This window comes from Galeopterus variegatus, unplaced genomic scaffold, assembly GCF_000696425.1.
Source record: "Galeopterus variegatus unplaced genomic scaffold, G_variegatus-3.0.2 Scaffold306, whole genome shotgun sequence".
NCBI lineage: Eukaryota > Metazoa > Chordata > Mammalia > Dermoptera > Cynocephalidae > Galeopterus > Galeopterus variegatus.
Genome location: NW_007726417.1, coordinates 23,678 through 37,778, shown reverse-complemented (window position 1 = coordinate 37,778; position 14,101 = coordinate 23,678). Strand labels below are relative to the sequence as shown.

At 32.5% G+C, this 14,101-nt stretch overlaps 1 protein-coding gene across 1 annotated transcript in view; it reads left to right on the top strand.

The window, feature by feature from the left end:
* CYLC2 (cylicin, basic protein of sperm head cytoskeleton 2) overlaps positions 1-449 on the top strand; it is a 5,080-nt gene extending 4,631 nt beyond the window's left edge. The window contains exon 5 of the mRNA XM_008567253.1: positions 169-449. Coding sequence (XP_008565475.1) covers positions 169-449 — 281 coding nt within the window. The remainder of the gene's footprint in view (positions 1-168) is intronic.
* Positions 450-14,101: the final 13,652 nt, after the last annotated feature.

The following is a 14,101-nucleotide window of genomic DNA, read 5'->3' as shown; positions in this document are numbered from 1 at the left end:
GTCCGAAGAAAGATGATAAAAAGGGTAAAAAAGATACAAAGAAGGGCAAGGATTCACCTACCGGATCTGAAGGTGAAAAACCAGATTCAAAGAAAGATGACAAAAAGGGTAAAAAAGATACAAAGAAGGGCAAAGATGCAACTGAAGTCTCAGAACCTGAAAAAGGAGATGGAAAGAAGGATAAGGATGCAAAGAAAGGTGATGAATCAAAGGACAGCAAGAAAGATGCAAAGAAGAAGGAGAGTAAAAAAGACAAAGCTGAAAAGAAGCCCAGTGGTACGGAAAGTGAACCAAAGGACGATACCAAAAAAGATGCCAAGAAAGATGCCAAGAAAGATGCCAAGAAAGATGCCAAGAAAGATGCCAAGAAAGATACTGACACATCATCTGCTGAATCAAAGAAAGATGACAAAAAGGCTGCAAAGAAGGACGCAAAGAAGGGAAAGTAGTCCTTGGAGATAATCATTCAACTGAAAGAATAATTCAAAAGCATATTTCACAAAACAATTTTAGTAGTCTGAACCTTAATCTAGGAGGAAAGAAAAGGGTTCAAAGAATTAATCAAACAATTTTTAAAAAGAATCAAAACTACAAATGAAAGGTTTGGGAAAGATTCATAAAAATATAAGAAAGATATTATAGAAGAGTTGATAGAAGATTCAGTGAAGAACTTGGAGGATACTTATGCTAAATTTGAGGTTATGAAAGATTCAATGAAAGATCCCTAGAAAGATGTAAAAGAAGAATATTCAGATAAGGTTGTAGAAGATAATGACACTGAATTTTGGATACAAAAACAAATGTTCGATGAAGGCTTTAAAAAAATGAAAGGAGGTAAAGGTTGTATGTATATTCAGAAAAATCTTAAGCTACAATCTACAGATTTAAATAAAGGACTATAGTATTCATAAAAAGAAGTCTAACAACTGTTAGAAAGTCTGCTTGCAAGTAAATACAAATTAAAGATAGCTTTCCTCCAAAAAAAAAAAAACACAAAAAGAAAGAAAAATAGAAAAAAAAGAAGAGAAAAGCAGAGAAAAGAAGATATCACTACTTCCTTGTGAACGTACACCACATTCCTGAAGTTTAAACAACCACAGCCATGTTTATGGTTATTAAATCTTCCACTTCCCAGCCAAGATAAATACACTTGGTAAGTTACTTTTGTTTTATTTGAAGCCAAACTGAACTGAAAGTAATTGAACCAAATTACAATAAGTAGAAGAAATATGTTCAACAAATCTGTTGTACAGCTTGGTGAATATAGTTAATAATGATATATTTTATTTCTGAAAAATGCTAAGAGAGTCTATAAGTGTCCTCACCACAAAAAATTTATAACTATGTGAGATATGTATGTTAATTAGCTACACTTAACCATTCCACAATGTATATATACTTCAAAGCATCCTGTTGCAAATAATAAATGCATACATTTTTATTTGTCAATTTCAGTAAATAAATTTGAAAAAATACTTGAATGAATCTAAAGGTTTGAATTGATACTTACTATTCTTATAATATCTCTGGAATTTGTCTTTAGGTTTTTATTAAAATTTTATTAAGTTTAGGCTTTCTAATTATAAAAAATTCATAAAGAACATGCAAGACCATAAAATAAATGCAGCTTTAAAAAGTGTCCATAAAAATATTAAGGGATGTAACATTATTTCCTGTGAGGAAGAGGAGATTACAATAAGTTATATGATAATTTTAGCAATTAATTATCAAAAGATTTTTAAGAGAAAATTGTGGTCAACTTCTCCCCATTTAAAGGTTGATAGTCAAAATTGTTTAAATTACCAACAAGAACAAATTTAAATGAGGCATATGAAAGAGCTAAATACATACACAAAACTAAACCAAAATTCAGCAGAGTTTACCAGAGTAAGAATATCTACATAATATTATTTAGATGTGAAAATAATTGACTTTATATAGTTAGATTAAACTCTTGTCATCCAAAAGTCCTATTTATTATGAGGAAAAATAAAAAGCAATATTAAACGAAATGCAACACTCATAAACTCCCCATTAGTGGTACCTCATTCTCATATGATTTGAAACCTTCTCTCTCATATAAACAACATTGTTGAAGAACTCACTAAGTGATTTTCTCTTCATTTTATTCTTCCTAATATAAACTCTGGATGCAAGAAAAGGTTTCTTCTTGACATTAAAAGAGGAGATTCCTATTCCACATGCTCTCAAGCTAGCTTCCTTGGAACAGTAAGACATAATTGTTTTGCGTGGTCATTAAGCATTGGCTCCTATTCCTCCTGCAGCAATTACTAAGGATCAATGGCTATTTTAACTCATGGTCTGCCATGAGATCCTGCTTTGCTAACCTGGATCAGCTCTAACTGCAAAAAGAGTCAAATCTTGTCCTTCTGTTCTCCTCTACCCCTTCTAGTAACCTCCTCATTCTCCCTCTACATAAAGTCAAATTCTATGTTCAGATTTTTAAACATTTCTGGAAATGTTAGAATCTCTCTGAGGATTTAGGAAACATTTTAAAACATTCTTTTTCCTTTTAAAAAAAAAGTCTCTTAAGATGATTTTTTTTCCTCAGGTGATCCAAGCCAGGTTTTTCAAATTTAGTGTATAATGACAAAACAATTGAACTTCTATCTTTACATTCTGTTGAAATGCACCAAGGTCCAAGAACCTCCATATAGTAAAATCCAATATCAGTGTCTTTTTATCCTATGGCTACTTTTGTTTTGTCTATATTATTTTTCTTTGTATACCGTTCTTATGCTGCTGAATACTATATTTAAACCTAGTACTGACTTCTCCATTCAAATCCAAATTCATGTAATCAAATATTTAATTAAGGTATCTACTTGACTGTATTACAGGCCTCTCAAAATTAACATGTCTCAAAGAGAACTCCTTTTACCCCTCTACTGAAGCCTATTTCTTCCCAACTCTTCAACAACTCAGTTGATGGCACTGGTATCCAATCTATGGCTTAATCCAAAATCGGTGAGTCATCCCTAATTAAACTTTTTCTTCACCTGACCTATTAGTAATCCTGCCCCTTCAACCTCCAAAATATTTTAAAAGTTTTATTTTATTTTTAATTGGCCCATAATAATTGTACATATTGATGGGGAAGTTTGATGTTTTGATAGATGTACACAGTGAGTAATTATCAAATTAGGGTAATTAGCACATCCATAACAACAAATATTTATCATTTCTTTACCAAATTTGTATATTAGTCCTATGTGTTTTGTTGTTGCTTTTGAATCTTTAGTTTTTTTTTAGTTTTTTTTTTTTTTAAACATATAACATCATGTCATCTGCAGATAGAGATCATTTTACTTCTTCCTTTCCTATTTGGATGACTTTTACTTCTTTTTCTGGCCTAACTGCTCTGGGTTAACTTTCAGTTATGGTGAATAGAGGTGATAAGATTGGGAATTCTTGCATTATTCCTAATCTTAGAAGGCAATCTTTCAGTTTATAACAGTTGAATATGATGCTAGGTGGGGTCTTCATATATGGTCTTTATCATGTTTATTCCTTCTACATCTACTTTGTTGGGAGTTCTTCTCATAAATGAGTGTTAAATTTTGTCAAATGCTTTTTCTCTGTCTATTTAGATGACTATGTGATTTATACACTTCATTCTTTTAATGTGGTATATCACATTTAATGATATGTGTATGTTGTACTGATGTCAAAGGAGAGAGTCTGAGAGGCCTGATAGCTGGCCTCCACCCACCCTACCCTCTTTCCAAGTTCTTGACTTCACCACAGGAAAGAATTCAAAACCAGAGGCACAGTAGAACGTGAAAACAGTTTTAATATAATTAGTAAGAGATACAGATTTCATAGAGAGAGTGTGGAATAGCTCCAGAGACTGGGCAGGGCCTACAAAAAGTTTAATAGACACATACTTACTTATTTCCTAATTATTTCTTACTTTAAAGTAAGAAATACACATGCAAAGTTTAGTACAGAGTGCAGGCTGGCTCAAGAGTGAGCAGCCACCTGCTAAAAGTAAGCTTAATTCAAAAGTAAAGCATACACATCTCAGCCAGTGGAGTGTGGGTGGACCAGCAAAGTGAGCAAAAACCCTGCTTCCTACTGGGATTTGGCTTTTATAGTTTTGCTCTCTAATCCATATTCATGCTGTCTAATGAATATTCAACTAAGGGGATGGTTCCTGGTTATGTAACATAGTCTTGCACATGCTCAGTTGGTCTCCTTTTAGGGCATGTTCATTAGTCAAATTCTATCACACGCACAGACATATTCAAGAATATTTTGTGCTCTTTAGCATCCGTAGTGGATGCTCATTCAAAGTGTAAATTCCACTTTACTGAGCTGCTAGGGTTATATAAGCTCCCTACTCAACATGCCCATCCACTGGATTTGCAGAAGCCAGCCCCTTGTGGCCTCAATTTCCCCATGTTGGTGCCCAAAATAGGTCTGACTAGCAGCGTAACTTTCCTCGGGGAGGATGTGAGAGGAGCAGCCTGAGACGTTGGAAAGCAGCTTGTAACCCAGAAGTGTGTCCCGAAACCCAATCCCATGGAAATAGAGCATCTCCTATCTCAGTAACACCCTTGCATCCTAGGGATAAATCTCTCTTAATCATTGTGTATGATCCTAGTGTGCCATTGAATTTGGTTTGCTTGTATATCATTGAGGACTTTCTGTACCTGTCTTTATCAGGGATATTAGCCAGTATTTTTTTTTTCTGTGATATCTTAGTCTGGCTTTGGTATATGGGTAAACCTTGCATCATAAAATGAGTTTAGAAGTGTATTATCTTCTTCGATTTATTGGAAGAGTTTGAAAAGTATTGCTGTTAATAATTCTTTGAATGATTGGTAGAATTCACATGTGAAGGCATCTGTTCTTGAGCTTTTCTTTGTTGACATGTTTTTAATTAGTAATTCAATCTCCTCACTCATAAGTCTGTTCAGATTTTGTATTTCTTCATGATTCAGTCTTGGAAGGGGGTAGGTTTCTAGGAATGTATCATTTCTTCTAGTTTATCTAATTTGTAGTAGTCTCATATTTTTCTTTTCTTTTTGTGGCATCAGTTGTAATGTCTACTTATAAATTTCTGATTTAATTTTAGTCTTCCTTTTTTTTTCTTAGTCCAGCAAACGGTTTGTCAATTTTATCTTTAAAAAAACCCCAACTCTTNTGCTAAAAGTAAGCTTAATTCAAAAGTAAAGCATACACATCTCAGCCAGTGGAGTGTGGGTCGACCAGCAAAGTGAGCAAAAATCCTGCTTCCTACTGGGATTTGGCTTTTATAGTTTTGCTCTCTAATCCATATTCATGCTGTCTAATGAATATTCAACTAAGGGGATGGTTCCCGGTTATGTAACATAGTCTTGCACATGCTCAGTTGGTCTCCTTTTAGGGCATGTTCATTAGTCAAATTCTATCACACGCACAGATATATTCAAGAATATTTTGTGCTCTTTAGCATCCCTAGTGGATGCTCATTCAAAGTGTAAATTCCACTTTACTGAGCTGCTAGGGTTATATAAGCTCCCTACTCAACATGCCCATCCACTGGATTTGCATAAGCCAGCCCCTTGTGGCCTCAATTTCCCCATGTTGGTGCCCAAAATAGATCTATCTAGCAGCGTAACTTTCCTCAGGGAGGGTGTGAGAGGAGCAGCCTGAGACATTGGAAAGCAGCTTGTAACCCAGAAGTGTGTCCCAAAACCCAATCCCATGGAAATAGAGCATCTCCTATCTCAGTAACACCCTTGCATCCTAGGGANAACTTCAGAGCACTGGTTTTTGGCAATGATTTTTTGAATATGCCACAAAAAGTAAAAGCAAAATAAAACAACAATAAAGATGTAGAACTACATCAAACTAAGAAGCTTCTGCACAGCAAAGAAGGCAATCAAAAGAGAAAAATGCCAAAGTATGTAATGGAAAAAAAAAAAAAACATTTCCAAACCATATATCAAATAAGTAGTTAATATTCAAAATACATAAATAAGTCCTCTAACTCAAAAGCAAAAAACAAACAAACACAAACAAACAAAATAACTCAGTTAAAAAATGGGCAAAAGACGTGAACAGACATTTTTGTGAAGAAGACGTGCACATGGCCAACAGATATATGAAAAGATACCTCAAGATCACTAATATTCATATGCAATTCAAACCACAAAGAGCTATCACCTTATACCTGTTGGGAAGGTTATTATTTTTTTTAAAAAAAAGCAATGTAAAGGATGTGGAGAAATTTGAACCTTTGTACACTGTTGGTGGGGTTTTTAAACTATGTACCCACTATGGAAAACAGTATGGAGGTTTTTCCTCAAAAAAATTAAAACTAAATTACCAGCAATTTCACTTCTAGGAATATATCCAAAAGAACTAAAATCAGAATCTCAAAGAAATATCTTCTCTCCCACTGTGGCATTATTCACAATAGTTACAATGTGGAAAACAACCTAAATGTCCATCGACAGGTAAATGGATAAAGAAAATATAGTATATACATTCCATGGAATACTCAGCCTCAGAAGAGAAGAAAATCTTACCATGTGCAACAACAATATGAATGAACCTGGAAGACATTATGCTAAGTTAAATAAGCCAGTCACAGAAGGACAAATACTGCATAATTCCACTTATAAGGTACCTAAAATACTTAAACTTGTATAATCAGAGAGTAGAATAGTAGTTTCCAGGGGTTATTGGGAGGAAAAAATCAGGAGTTTCTGTTCAACATCTAAAAAGTTTCACTTAAATAAGATGGATAAGTTAAACTTCAGAGCACTGGTTTTTGGCAATGATTTTTTGAATATGCCACAAAAAGTAAAAGCAACAAAAACAAAAATAAAGATGTAGAACTACATCAAACTAAGAAGCTTCTGCACAGCAAAGAAGGCAATCAAAAGAGAAAAATGCCGAAGTATGTAATGGGCAAAGAAGGCAATCAAAAGAGAAAAATGCCAAAGTATGTAATGGAAAAAAAAAAAAAACATTTCCAAACCATATATCAAATAAGTAGTTAATATTCAAAATACATAAATAAGTCCTCTAACTCAAAAGCAAAAAACAAACAAACACAAATAAACAAAATAACTCAGTTAAAAAATGGGCAAAAGACGTGAACAGACATTTTTGTGACGAAGACGTGCACATGGCCAACAGATATATGAAAAGATACCTCAAGATCGCTAATATTCATATGCAATTCAAACCACAAAGAGCTATCACCTTATACCTGTTGGGAAGGTTATTTTATTTTTCTTTTTAAAAAAGCAATGTCTTGAGATAGTTTTTTTTTTTTTTTTAAAGTATTGTTGGTAAGGATGTGGAGAAATTTGAACCTTTGTACACTGTTGGTGGGGTTTTTAAACTATGTACCCACTATGGAAAACAGTATGGAGGTTTTTCCTCAAAAAAATTAAAACTAAATTACCAGCAATTTCACTTCTAGGAATATATCCAAAAGAACTAAAATCAGAATCTCAAAGAAATATCTTCTCTCCCACTGTGGCTTTATTCACAAGAGTTACAATGTGGAAAACAACCTAAATGTCCATCGACAGGTAAATGGATAAAGAAAATATAGCATATACATTCCATGGAATACTCAGCCTCAGAAGAGAAGAAAATCTTACCATGTGCAACAACAATATGATTGAACCTGGAGGGCATTATGCTAAGTTAAATAAGCCAGTCACAGAAGGACAAATACCGCATAATTCCACTTATAAGGTATCTAAAATACTTAAACTTGTATAATCAGAAAGTAGAATAGTAGTTTCCAGGGGTTATTGGGAGGAAAAAATCAGGAATTTCTGTTCAACATCTAAAAAGTTTCACTTAAATAAGATGGATAAGTCCTGGAGATATGCTGTAAAACATCATGACTATAATTAGCAATACTATATTGTGCACTTAAAGGTGTGTTAAGTCGAGTAAATCTCATGTTAAGAGTTCTTTCCACAATTAAAAGCAGTTAAAAATGGATTAGATTGCTAGCCTTGGAAGTGCTGTGTCCACCACTACAGAAACTCTTCCTTTTGCCCATTCCTTATGATATTCCTTTTAGATCTATCCAATTTTCTAGTTATTTGGATTTTCTAAACCATTAAACTGTACTTATGAATGAAACATGAGAGCTCGAATTACCCCCATGAGTAGAAATTGAGGCCAAATGAGATTGATGTTTTAAGTTTCCATTGACACTTAACAGCGTTTGGATGAGAATCTTTGTCTTCTGACTCCTATATCACTGTTTCTGCTTATTCCCACCATGCAAAGCAGACTATTTAATGCATGCTCCTATTCTTCCTTCTCACTAAAACATCTCAAATCTGAGTTCTGTGTTGGTTGCTTTATTTCAACACAGAAAAATAGAAACAATCATCAGGTGTTTTAATCTGTTTTGTGTTGCTATAACAGAATACCTGAAACTGGGTAATTTATAAAGAAGAGAGGTTTATTTGGCTTACAATTCTGGGAAAGCTGCACCTGGCACGGGCCTCAGGCTATTTCTACTCATGGCGGAAAAATGGCAGGCCCCTGGCAGGCACAGGCAGATCACATGGCGAGAGGAAGCAAGAAGAGAAAGAGAAGGTGCCAGGGTCTTGTTAAGCATCGAGCTCTCGCAGGAACAGATAGAGCGAGAACTCACTCATTAATCCCCCCCCCTCAGGGAGAGCATTAATCCATTCATGAGGGATGTGCCCCCGTGACTCAATCAGTTTCCAACACTGCCACATTGGAGATCAAATTTCCACATAGAGATCACATCCAAACTCCATCATCAGGCTTTACTAAAGATAGGAAAATAAATTAATGTTCTAATTTAAAATATAGAAATACACATATTTTAATTTTACTCAAGCAAAATATATTTGATATGCAAAATATAACAGGTTCCCTTGGTACTGATTAGCTCTTTCCATTTCCTCATTGATATGGGATTGATACCTAAGAAAACTGCCCTTTTTATTTTTATGTTTTTGTAGGTTCCCTTGGTACTGATTAGCTCTTTCCATTTCCTCATTGATATGGGATTGATACCTAAGAAAACTGCCCTTTTTATTTTTATTTTTTTTTGCTTTTAATAGAACTGATTTCCTGTTCTGAATATATAAACTCTTCTAAATATAATTAGAGATATGTTAGCATTATTTTCAAGTAGAATACAAACAACATGTACAAATATAAATGAAGATTGTTTTAGTTATTATAAATTAATCTCCAATTTTCAAGAGAAATAAGATCTTCTGGCAACAAACTGAATGTGTGACCATTCTGCCTTGTTACTAACAATAGAAATTTATAATTTTCAGAAAGTGTAGTAAATAATGTTTCTTATATTGTAATAAATAATATTTTAATAAATAATAATTTGCTATCAAGAAAGTGAAATCCAAGCTCAATTCTTGCAACTGTTTTGAAGGCTGAAATTATAACAAAATTTTAAAAAAATCAACCAAACAAACAAAGGAAAACAAAGGTACTATATACTGTTAAATATTTTGACTTAGGGATCACCATTAAAATAGTACATTCTTTGTATTTGAAAAAATACCTGATAAAATATATTACAATAAAAATTAAGACTTTTCCATTAAAATTTTTCTTTTTTAATATTTATTTAATTATGAATGTGATATCCAAATATTTAGCTAATTTCTTCAAATAGTATCTACTCATTTTCTAATTATTGACAAATTATATTTATTGTAGCTATTTTAGAAAATTAAGAAAATTAAAATTTTTAAATAATCATGCTCTCATAAATGCAAGAAGTAAGTGCTTTGTTATATTTGCAATTTATCTGTTATTTCTATTAAAAATCTGTATTTTCAAAAAAGCAAATCTGTGTGTAAATATATGTATACATATATACTTGTATATGTGATTTTAAGAGACTAGTGTTTAAATTCTAAAACATAATTCATAACTGAATCATTTCAAATTTTCTGAATATCTGTCATTTTCCTAATCAATTTCTCTTGTGAGAGCATTTTGTTGTTTTAAAATTATGCTTATTATAATGTAATGAAAAAAGGTCATAAAATCTGTTATTCATCTCATATAGTTTTTAAAAAAATGTTTCTAGAAGAGGAAAATAATCAATTATTTTACATTTTAAGGCCTTTTGAGCATTCCATGAGTAGTTATGGAAGTACAACTTTCACTCTGCTACATCCATAGCTAAATGGTATTGTACTTTTTATATTATCTTTTCCTTTGTTTGCAAGATTAATAATATTTTTACATTATTTTTCAAGAGGTTAAATTTAATTTATTAAAATAAATATGGTAACATATTTTGCAAATTAAAATATAAAAACATTTTTAGTTCACTATGCTATAGCACATTTAGCATTTATTTAAATATTTTTTAAAATTTTGTTTTATTTATTTATTTTAAAGATGACCGGTAAGGGGATCTTAACCCTTGGCTTGGTGTTGTCAGCACCACGCTCACCCAGTGAGCGAACTGGCCATCCCTATATGGGATCCGAACCCAGGGCCTTGGTGTTATCAGCACCACAGTCTCCCGAGTGAGCCACGGGCCGGCCCAAAATTTTGTTTTATTTTTAATTGACAAATAACAGTTGTATATATGTATGGGATATAATATGATGTTTTGATGTATGTTTTTACATTGTTAGAATACTTAAATCAAGCTAATTAACATCGCTATCACCTTGCATACTTATTGTGTTGAGAACATTTAAAATATGACCTTTAAGCAATATTGAAATATACAATGCATTATTCTTAATTATAGTTGCCTTATGTGCAATAGATCACTAAAAAGATTAGTCTTCCTATCTAGCTGACGGGGATGAATGGAGAAAGGGGAAATGTTTACTTAATCATTTTGTTTTTTTCCATCTCCAAATATGTTTAAAACATATTCAGTTGCTTTTAGATCTATTATACTTATAGACTTTAGATTTCACCAGTATACATATGCTATAAAACAAGAAGACATTGCAAAGTATAACAATCATTTCTTCAAATGCATAATGTTGAGCACAAGAAAATAAGAGAAATTCATTGCAGTCGGGAAAAAATAATAATTATGAGTTAAGGAAATATCTTTACTTGAATAGAACAATAATAATGATTCCCCTCAGTATATTGGTTCAATTCTGTAGCTGGGAGGGATGGAAGACTTAATTACTAATTTGCAATGCAGAACACTCAGTAGACTCATAGGACAACAACCAAAACTCAAGATTTACGTATGGTGGTACTCCCATGAAAAATGCTTCAAGCTTACATTTGGAAACCTTACATGGCCAGGAACAAACTAAAGGTAGACTGACCTTTATAAGAGCTGTGACACAGGTACAATTTAGTGTAGTTCCTGAATTAACTAACATTAGCCACAGCTCTGAGTCCAGCAGGGGAAGGGGTGAAACTACTCTGGAGAGAATAACATTTGTAAGAGCTATTTGCTATTCGTCAAGTGTATTTCCCAAAGGTTTACAGGCTGGAAACTCAATCCCGGTTGTAACAGTTAAGAGAGTGGGAAATCCAATTATGATATTTGAAAGGTGGGTCTTTTGAGAGGTGATTATGTCATGAGGACTGTGCCCTTGTGAATGAATTCATCCATTCATGGAGTAATAAACTATCACAGTTACGAACTGGTGGCTTTATAAGGAGCATATGAGAGAGCTTTTGCCATTTTTGCCATGTGACACCCTGAGTTGCTGTAGAGAGTCACCACCCAGAAAAAGGCCCTCACCAGATGTGTTCCCTGGAAATTTGACTTCCCAGCCTCTAAAACTGTAAGAAATAAATTTGATTGTCTTTATACATTATCCAGTTTCAGGTATTCTGCTATAGGCAATAGAAAACTGACTAATATAACTACTTTTTTTTAAACACGGTGAATAGTATCCATTCAAAATTCTTAAAGCATGACCAAATACCAGAAAACAAAACTAGGCAATATCAAATGAATGTGTACAGGAAATTTATATATTGGAGTTAATTAAAAAGAATGTTAAAATAACTGTGAAAAATACATTAAAGAAGATAGAATATTGAGACAATAGAGGAACATCTTGATATTTCTGTCAAAAATTGGAATCTATAAAAACAAATCAAATGTAATTCTAAAACTGAAATTGAAATATTTGCAAATATTTCATGATATGTATTTTACAATGACTGACATTTACAAAGTGGAAAATTATTTTTTTTAAACCTTCAAAAATTAAGACAAAAATAAATGTAAAATCTGAAATTCTTCTATTTAATCTAAACTTATATTGAAAAAGAAAATACCCCATATCTTGGCTATTGTAGCCGTACTGCATGCTTAGAAACTCCTTAATAATCTGCACTCTAATTAAAAAGTGAGTTGACATCATTGACTACAAGGTCAATATGCAAACACTATAGATAAATATATATTGCTATACCGACTATATACAATTTGAAGATACAAATAATCTATTAAATAAACCATTTTCAGTAGCATCAAAAATATCAAATCCTGGTATACATCTATTGAGGGATTAGCTGTTAACACCAAAAGGATCCATTCATGCACATACACACGTACAACTAATTGGCTGTTTGTTTGTTTGTTTTCTACTCATTGTTTTTGCACCATGAGGACAACTTGCATTTTTTTTTCTTTTGTGAATTTGAAAGATATTTGGGTTATTTTTTTCTTTTGCTTGGATTTAACTTTTTATACAACTTTGATAATGTAGGTTTTCCAAGTACTAGGGGTCATGACGTAGTTATATATCATCAAAAAATGTTTCATGTCTATCACTGTCACTTAAGTTTGATGGCTAAGTAACATATTATTGAACTTTAGTAGTTCAGGTTAGGGGAATTTAAGCTATTTCTGTAGAAAAGGTGACAGTCATTCTGTAATGGTACTTGAAACCTGATGAAACCATACGAGTGACAAAAATGGGGTTCAAGTGCAACTAACCAATTTTGAAAAATGGGGTAAGGAAGGATCGCAAAGAGGATAAAACACCATTAATACAGTTTTGAGTAGGGCTCAATTTCACAAGAGATGGCAAAAATCCCAACCATTTCTCTGTGGATTTCCACAATAAAGTTTTCTAAAGTTTCTTCATGAAGTACACAGAAAAGTTTGCCTCCAGAGAAAGAGGTATTAACCTAAGTTTCATAAATATCCCAAACTTACATACAAGTTTTGTAGCATTTGTGTTATTTTTTACACAAAGTTTGGTGTCTTTAAAAACTAAAAGTCCGTAGAAAATATAAAAGCAATTTTGAAGACATTAATCAAATTCTCTTTGCAACATTTATTTTTATCAAGTTGTGAGGAATATCTTTCTAAAACCTGGATCATTCTCTTTAAAAATGAGAGAATGAAGATAATTGTTTTAAGATAAAGAGTTGATTAAAAAAAAATTACTGATCATGAGCAAATAGATATAGCCCCTGGCCTCTTTATGGTCACTTTAGTATTTTTATATCATGCTTCATCAGGCTTAATTTTTTGAAACATTGTCCAGTAATTTAGTAAATATACCAGATGAAAGAATGCTGATGTTTTGAACATCATTAAATATGGTCTCTGGAGAGACCCAGGCATTTCTAAGAAAGCAATAGCTTCCATTTCAAGCCTCAAAATTTGGTATTTACTTTATGATCACTTTTCTTACTTTCTCTTTTTTAAATTATCCAGATAAAACTCTTTCCATAAGCCTAATTCATGATAAAATAAAATTTCCTGTGTAAATATAGTATCTTATGAATAAAAAGTATTTTGGAAAAGCACTGGGTGATAGTATCTAAAGAATGACACTTAGCTTTCTCATCAAACCAAAGTATTTGGGGAAAATATAACAGAAATCTATGCCAGGTGCTGAATCTGTTCAAGAAATAATTTTATAGTTCTCAAAAAGTTAATACACATGTTAATTTTATTTTACATTTCCTCAGAAATTGAATGCAGAAGGAAATAGTTGCCATCGTCATCACATTTGCAGTGTTATAAGTGGCAGTAATAAAAGAGTTTCAGGGTGTTTCAAGAGAGGATAAGTGAGTAATAAATGAGGGAATTGTGTAGTTTAGCTTTAGGATAAAGCAAGTTAGATATATACATGGACACTGG